The sequence below is a fragment of the Somniosus microcephalus genome, chromosome 19, assembly GCF_052327205.1.
Source record: "Somniosus microcephalus isolate GS21.2 chromosome 19, FLI_Smic_1.0, whole genome shotgun sequence".
Classification (NCBI taxonomy): Eukaryota; Metazoa; Chordata; class Chondrichthyes; order Squaliformes; family Somniosidae; genus Somniosus; species Somniosus microcephalus.
The window spans coordinates 58,776,480-58,784,902 of NC_141005.1; the positions used below are offsets into that span (position 1 = coordinate 58,776,480).

General features: G+C 50.4%; 1 protein-coding gene across 1 annotated transcript in view; it reads right to left on the bottom strand.

The window, feature by feature from the left end:
- The window catches only part of cabp1a (calcium binding protein 1a), a 143,841-nt gene extending 141,203 nt beyond the window's left edge, over positions 1-2,638 (bottom strand). Inside the window, exon 1 of the mRNA XM_085961841.1 lies at positions 2,047-2,638. Within this exon, the coding sequence (XP_085817967.1) occupies positions 2,047-2,544 (498 nt within the window). The 5' untranslated portion in view covers positions 2,545-2,638. The remainder of the gene's footprint in view (positions 1-2,046) is intronic.
- Positions 2,639-8,423: the final 5,785 nt, after the last annotated feature.

The following is an 8,423-nucleotide window of genomic DNA, read 5'->3' on the forward strand; positions in this document are numbered from 1 at the left end:
GGGGGGGAGGGAGGGAGAGTGATGGGGGGGAGGGAGGGAGAGTGATGGGGGGGAGGGAGGGAGAGTGATGGGGGGGAGGGAGGAGAGAGTGATGGGGGGAGGGAGGGAGAGTGATGGGGGGAGGGAGGGAGAGTGATGGGGGGAGGGAGGGAGAGTGATGGGGGGGAGGGAGGGAGAGTGATGGGGGGGAGGGAGGGAGAGTGATGGGGGGGAGGGAGGGAGAGTGATGGGGGGGGAGGGAGGGAGAGTGATGGGGGGGGAGGGAGGGAGAGTGATGGGGGGGGGAGGGAGGGAGAGTGATGGGGGGGGGAGGGAGGGAGAGTGATGGGGGGGGGAGGGAGGGAGAGTGATGGGGGGGGGAGGGAGGGAGAGTGATGGGGGGAGGGAGGGAGAGTGATGGGGGGGAGGGAGGGAGAGTGATGGGGGGGAGGGAGGGAGAGTGATGGGGGGGGAGGGAGGGAGAGTGATGGGGGGGGAGGGAGGGAGAGTGATGGGGGGAGGGAGGGAGAGTGATGGGGGGAGGGAGGGAGAGTGATGGGGGGGAGGGAGGGAGAGTGATGGGGGGGAGGGAGGGAGAGTGATGGGGGGGAGGGAGGGAGAGTGATGGGGGGAGGGAGGGAGAGTGATGGGGGGGAGGGAGGGAGAGTGATGGGGGGGAGGGAGGGAGAGTGATGGGGGGGAGGGAGGGAGAGTGATGGGGGGGAGGGAGGGAGAGTGATGGGGGGGAGGGAGGGAGAGTGATGGGGGGGAGGGAGGGAGAGTGATGGGGGGGAGGGAGGGAGAGTGATGGGGGGGAGGGAGGGAGAGTGATGGGGGGGAGGGAGGGAGAGTGATGGGGGGGAGGGAGGGAGAGTGATGGGGGGGAGGGAGGGAGAGTGATGGGGGGGAGGGAGGGAGAGTGATGGGGGGGAGGGAGGGAGAGTGATGGGGGGGAGGGAGGGAGAGTGATGGGGGGAGGGAGGAGAGTGATGGGGGGGAGGGAGGGAGAGTGATGGGGGGAGGAGGGGAGTGAGGGAGAGTGATGGGGGGGAGGGAGGGAGAGTGATGGGGGGGAGGGAGGGAGAGTGATGGGGGGGAGGGAGGGAGAGTGATGGGGGGGAGGGAGGGAGAGTGATGGGGGGGAGGGAGAGTGATGGGGGGGAGGGAGGGAGAGTGATGGGGGGGAGGGAGGGAGAGTGATGGGGGGGAGAGGGAGGGAGAGTGATGGGGGGGAGGGAGGGAGAGTGATGGGGGGAGGGAGGGAGAGTGATGGGGGGGAGGGAGGGAGAGTGATGGGGGGGAGGGAGGGAGAGTGATGGGGGGGAGGGAGGGAGAGTGATGGGGGGAGGGAGGGAGAGTGATGGGGGGGAGGGAGGGAGAGTGATGGGGGGGAGGGAGGGAGAGTGATGGGGAGAGCGGGAGAGTGATGGGGAGGGAGGGAGAGTGATGGGGAGGGAGGGAGAGTGGGGAGGGAGGGAGAGTGATGGGGAGGGAGGGAGAGTGATGGGGAGGGAGGGAGAGTGATGGGGAGGGAGGGAGAGTGATGGGGAGGAGAGCGGGGACGAGTTGGGAGCTTTCACCGTTCACAGCCCGGGGAAAGAGCGCTACCGAGTTCAGCTCAACCAATAGATGAATACATTAATAATAGAAATACATTAATAAAGTCACTGCAATTCGGGACATTTCACAATGCAAGATATTGGGCAATGTGAAGGGTAGAACAGAGTGACCTTTAGTGAAACTCTCGGTGCATCTGTCTTTAGTTTGTTGGGATGGGTATGCCCTCCGCACCCTGTCTGAAGTAGGCAGAAACTCCTCAATTGTCAGCTCCAACCTTCGGGCTCAATGTGACCCGCCCGGACTCCCATTCTCCGTCCAGCTAATATATATAAATATCCTCTTTACAGATAATCTGTGCAATTATCTTCCATCCCACATTAGGTTATAAATGTATGATTATTTGACCAGGTTCTTTTTTTCCTGTGAGGGGCTTAAGGGCAAACAAGACATTTTATCCCAACCAAAGCCCCGAGGCAGCGTGCAGTGAGGAGGGAAGGAGTCCTTTACCTGGCCGAACACCGAGTCCAACATGGGGCTCAAGTCTTGCATTAAGTGGGGCTCGAGGTCCACGGAATGAGCGCTCGCCTTGCTGGATTTGGATGAAGAGGGCGATGCCGAGCCGGTGATGAGCGAGCACTCACTGCCGCTCCTCTCCAGCTCCCCGGGCGAGCCCGCCTGTCCCCCGCCCTTCCTGCGCCGAGCCACCTTGCTGCCCGACGCTCGCTCCTTGCGCTCCCCGGCGTGTCCGTGTCCTTCGCCTCGGCCGCTGGGTGCGTGCGGCTTTCCGCCAGTGCCGCGCCTCCTGGCCAATTTCGTGTCTCCTTTGGCCGCGGTGCCGGCCCCCCTGGCCGAAGTGCCCGCGGGCGGCAGCTCATCAGCCGCTGAGTCCCTGGCATCGCGGCAGCCGCGCCTGCGGGGCGCATTTTCCACGTGAAAGTCCCCTCTCCTCGCTCCGCATTTCAGCAGGGAAGTCTTGGAGTCGCTTTTTGCTATAGCAGAACTCATCTCTGATGTTATTTTTAAAAAATGTATTATATTTTTCACATCAGCATGCCTTGTGACGGATGCAGGTCCCTTATGTACATCGCACGGCGAAGGACAGGGGAGGAGAAGGTTTGTCCTTTAAAAGAATCTGCTTACATCCAGGACGCCCATGTGACATAAACACAATCCCTCAGAGGGAGATTGTTAGCCAAATTAATCAGTACTTCTCTCCATGGCCCAGTTACATTACGTTTGACTGACACCCGGAATTTAAAACAAATCAGACACTGCCACTTACATAAAGGTTGGATCATATTTCCTTTCGGCTCTAGGTACAACCGCAGATGAAAGTAGCGATACTAATATACTGTAAATAGATTAAAGACTGGAGCTGGATATTCATCATTCTGAGTTTGAAGAAAGACTTCTGATAATTCAAAGTGGTTTTCTGCATTAAAAACATTTTGAATTACCCAAAAAGTATATAAATTAAATAACACCGCAAACTGGTGCAAGAATTTAATTGTCAGCTCATTTAAATGAAGTAACTGTGAATTAAGAATAAAAAGAATTGACCTGACGTGCTCCTTCTCCCTGAGATTTACCCACACTCGCTATCCTGACTTGGGATAAGTTGCTTATCTGAGAATGTCATCCTTCATTTTTAATCCTGTTTCATTTAAAATAAAATTCATTCAGATTCTGGCACTAGTTGTTTTTATTCCGCCCTAGAGTTCTGAGTCCAGAAATCATGTTGGGTCGTGCCCTGTAGATTGAATTTATCCCCTTGTGAACTGACAGCTCAGAGCACTTGTGATACGGATAGAGAATCAAACGCAGAGTGAAGATTATTCCCGACATTGGAAACAAATTGAAATTGTATTAAATTAAGAAATAGCAAACCACAAAGCATTTCAAAAAGGAAGTTGTTATTAAAATATAATTGCTAACAAATGGGTGTTAAAGCTTTTATTCAATTCCCTTTTGAAGTTACTATTGAATTGACTTCAACCACCCTTTGGGCAATGAATTCCAGATCATAACAACTCGCTGCGTAAAAACATGCCTTCTTAACCGCAGCAGGCGGTTAAGAAGGCAAATGGTATGTTGGCCTTCGTAGCAAGAGGGTTCAAGTATAGGAACAAGGATGTCTTGCTACAGTTGTACAGGGCCTTGGTGAGACCGCACCTTGAGTACTGTGTGCAGTTTTGGTTGCCTTACCTGAGGAAGGACGTTCTTGCCATGGAAGGAGTGCAGCGAAGATTCACCAGGCTGATACCTGGGATGGCAGGAATGACGTATGAGGAGAGATTGTGTCGATTGGGCTTAAACTCACTGGAGTTTAGAAGATTGAGAGGGGATCTCATCGAAACCTATAAAATTCTGTCAGGCCTGGACAGACTAGATGCAGGAAGGATGTTTCTGATTGCCGGGGAGTCCAGAACCAGGGGTCATAGTCTAAGGATAAGAGGTAAGCCATTTAGGACTGAAATGAGGAGGAATTTCTTCACCCAGAGAGTGGTGAACCTGTGGAATTCTCTGCCACAGAGGGCGGTGGAGGCCAGTTCATTAAATATATTCAAGAAAGAGTTGGATATATTTCTTAAGGCTAAAGGGGTCAAGGGATATGGGGAGAAGGCAGGGACAGGGTACTGAACTTGGATGATCAGCCATGATCTCATTGAATGGCGGAGCAGGCTCGAAGGGCCGAATGGCCTACTCCTGCTCCTATCTTCTATGTTTCTATGTTTCATCTCCCCTCTGGTTCTTTGCCAATTATCTTAAATCTGTGTCCTCTGGTTATCGACATTCCTGGCAGTGGAAAGAGTTATTCCTTATTTACTCTACCAAAATCCTTCATGATTTCGAACACCTCCATTAAACCTCCTCTTAAACTTAATTGCTCTAAGGAGAATAATTCCAGCTTCTACTAGTTGATAAATATGGAGATGTCAGGAATTAGACCCCAGGGCTACATACATGCAGAACGTGTGCTCTACCACTGAGCTATATCATCTATAGCAATGCTAGCGGCCCTATCTAATCATAGAATGATACCGCTCAGAAGGAGGCCATTCAGCCCATCGTGCCTGTGCCGGCTCTTTGGTTGAGCTATCCAATTAGTCCCACTTTCCCGCTCTTCCTCCATAGCCCTGCAAAGTTTTCCCCTTCAAGTTTATCCAATTCCCTTTTGAAAGTTATTATTGAATCTACTTCCGCCGCCCTTTCAGGCAGCGCATTCCACATCATAACAACTCGCTGCGTCATTTTTTTCCCCTCATCTCGCCTGTGGTTCTTTTGCTGTAACATGAGTTACATTCAAAAGCAAAAATACAGCAGCTGCTGCAAACTTGAACTAAAAACGAATAATGCTGGAAACACTCAGCAGGTCAGGCAGCAGCTGTGAAGAGATCAACAGAGTTAATGTTTCGGGTCGGTCACGACTGTGGTCTGTGTGCTGTTTGAGAATTGGGAACCTCCTTCCCCCAGTTAACAAGTCTACCTCAAGCCACATCATGGAAATATAGCATTACTTGAGATACTTCTTGATTTACTTCATCTTCTATCATACTCATTTCAACCTGAGTGAGGCCCTGCACTGTGAGCTTTGTCTTTTCCCCTACATTTCTCAGTTTAAAAAAATCTGTTTCAGGACCCTGGAGACCAGTGTCCGAGCTAAGGAACTATTTGTCCCTCAGCACATGATGTACACTTAGCTTCCAGCAATCATTGCCGAGAGTTTAATTTAGTATTATAATTAAAGCTAAGGCAAAAATATAACTCTATAGGCATGCAAGGCTTTGGACAACTAGATCCGACAAATGACGGTATTAGTGGACAAACATTTAAGGCAGTTATATTACATTCCTCTGTCCACAATTTGAATGCAGCCATTTATTTTAAATGGTTACACACCTTTGTTAAAATACAAACGCATTAAGTGTTTGTCCACTATTTCGACGTTTAAGGTTTGAAGGTACGAGGGGAGGTTAGTGGGAAGACAGCCAAACAGAATGTAAAAGAAACGTTGACATTTAGTTAAGGTCACTCGCCGGGATTGGAAGGAAAGTGTATTCCTAAGAGAAAAGGGAGAAATTCGCAAGACCAAGACCACAGCGGCTGAATAATGAGGGCAATCATAACATAAAGGCTGAGAAGAGTTATTCTGAAAAGTTCAAGTAACGAGAACCAGAAATCGTACAGAAGGCGGTTAAGCACAATTGGGCTCGTACAAGGGTAAGAGGAAAATAGAAAGGTTGGTTGCTGGTATCAGCAAGAGGGATCAAAAGTAGTTGGGGAGTGTTAAGGGTCAAATTGATCCTTTAATGGTTAAGTTGGCTTTGGTATTTAAAATGTCCTTAAGATCAAGGTGAGTTGTAAACAAATAAATATCTTTAGCCTGGCTTTGTAGCTATTCACCACATCTGTTCCAGTCCCCATGGAGCATTTTTGCTCTTTATGGTGACAGCAGGTTTGCTACCTAATTTGAAGCTGCTTTTACACTGCCACTCATTTAGTTTGGATTCCGGGAGACCGGCGTGTGTGAGCTGGTTCTCTATACTTTACTAAATCTGGCTCGCTTACCCCAGCAGTGGATCTGGCACGTTTACTGCAGGGATGCTGCCAGATGTGTGAGGCCCACATGTTGGCAGTCAGTGGACCAAGCATCCAACTAAATCCAATATAAAAGCAGCTACGCCATTGGGGGTACAGTGGCATAGTGGTTATGTCACTGGACTAGTAATCCAGAGGCCTGGACTAATGATCCAGAGACGTGAGTTCAAATCCCACCACAGCAGCTGGGGAATTTAAATTCAGTTAATTAAATAAACCTGGAATAAAAAGCTAGTATCAGTAATGGTGACCATGAAACTACCGGATTGTCGTAAAAACCCATCTGGTCCATTAATTTCCATTAAGGAAGGAAATCTGCTGCTCTTACCTGGTCTGGCCTATATATGACTCCAGACCCACAGCAATATGGTTAACTGCCCTCTGAAATGGCCTAGCAAGCCACTCAGTTGTACGAAACCGCTACGAAAAACAATAATAAGAATAAAACCAGGCGGATCAGCTGGCATCAACCTAGGCACCGGCCATGAATATTCCCATCCTCAATGATGGCGAAGCCCAGCACGCGAGTATTTGCAACCATCTTCAGCCAGAAATGCCAAGTGGATGATCCATCTCGGCCTCTTCCTGCGGTCCCCACCATCACAGAAGCCAGTCTTCAGCCAATTCAATTCACTTCACGTGATATCAAGAAATGGCTGAGCGCACTGGATACAGCAAAGGCTATGGGCCCCGACAACATCCTAGCTATCGTACTGAAGACTTGTGCTCCAGAACTACCTGCACCTCTAGCCAAGCTGTTCCAGTACAGCTACAACTCTGGCATCTACCTGACAATGTGAAAAACTGGCCAGGTATGTCCTGTTCACAAAAAGCAGGACAAATCTAACCCGGCTAATTACCGCCCCAACAGTCTACTCTCAGTGATGGAAGGTGTCGTCGACAGTGCTATCAAGCAGCACTTACTCACCAATAACCTGCTCATCAATGCTCAGTTTGGGTTCCGCCAGGACCACTCGGCTCCAGACCTCATTACAGCCTTGGTCTAAACATGGATGAAAGAACTGAATTCCAGAGGTGAAGTGAGAGTGACTGCCCTTGACATCAAGGCAGCATTTGACTGAGTGTGGCATCAAGGAGCCCTAGTAAAACTGAAGTCAATGGGAATCAGTGGGATAACTCTCCATTGGCTGGAGTCATAACTAGCACAAAGGAAGATGGTTGTGTTTGTTGGAGGCCAATCATCTCAGCCCCAGGACATCGCTGCAGGAGTTCCTCAGGGCAGTGTCCTAGGCTCAACCAACTTCAGCTGCTTCATCAATGACCTTCCCTCCATCATAAGATCAGAAGTGGGGATGGTCATTGATGACTGCACAGTGTTTAGTTCCCTTCGCAACTCCTCAGCTAATGAAGCAGTCCATGCCCACATGCAGCAAGATCTGGATGACATTCAGACGGGCTGGTAAGTGGTAAGTAACATTCGCGCCACATAAGTGCCAGGCAATGACCATCTCAACAAGAGAGAGTCCAACCACCGCCCTTTGACATTCAATGGGATTACCCTCGCTGAATTCCCCAACTATCAACATCCTGGGGGGTCACCATTGACCAGAAACCTAACTGGACCAGCCACATAAATACTGACTCCCAAAAGCCTTTCCATCATCTACAAGGCACAAGTCAGGACTGTGATGGAATACTCTTCACTTGCCTGGATGGGTGCAGCTGCAACAATACTCAAGAAGCTCAACACCATCCAGGACAAAGCAGCCCGCTTGATTAGCACCCCATCCACCATCTTAAACATTCACACCCTCCACCACCAGCGTACCGCTGCTGCAGTGTGTACCATCTACAAGATGCACTGCAGCAACTCGCCAAGGCTTCTTCGACAGCACCTCCCAAACCCGCGACCTCTACCACCTAAAAGGACAAGGGCAGCAAGCGCATGGGAACACCACCACCTCCAAGTTCCCCTTCAAGTCACATGCCATCCTGACTAGGAAATATATCGCCAATTCGTCATTGTCGCTGGGTCAAAATCCTGGAACTCCCTCCCTAACAACACTGTGGGAGCACCTTCACCACACAGACTGCAGCGGTTCAAGAAGGCAGCTCTCCACCACCTTCTCAAGGGCAATTAGGGATGGGCAATAAATGCTGGCCTTGCCAGTGACGCCCACATCCCAGAATGAATTTTAAAAAACAGTTTGAGGACTGACATCTGCAGCCAGTGGCCCCCTATGCAATTTACTTGGTGGGTTTCATTAAAGTGTATTCCTCAATCGCCTTCTCCCAGTGGCTGAAGAGCTCCTCCCAGAGTCACA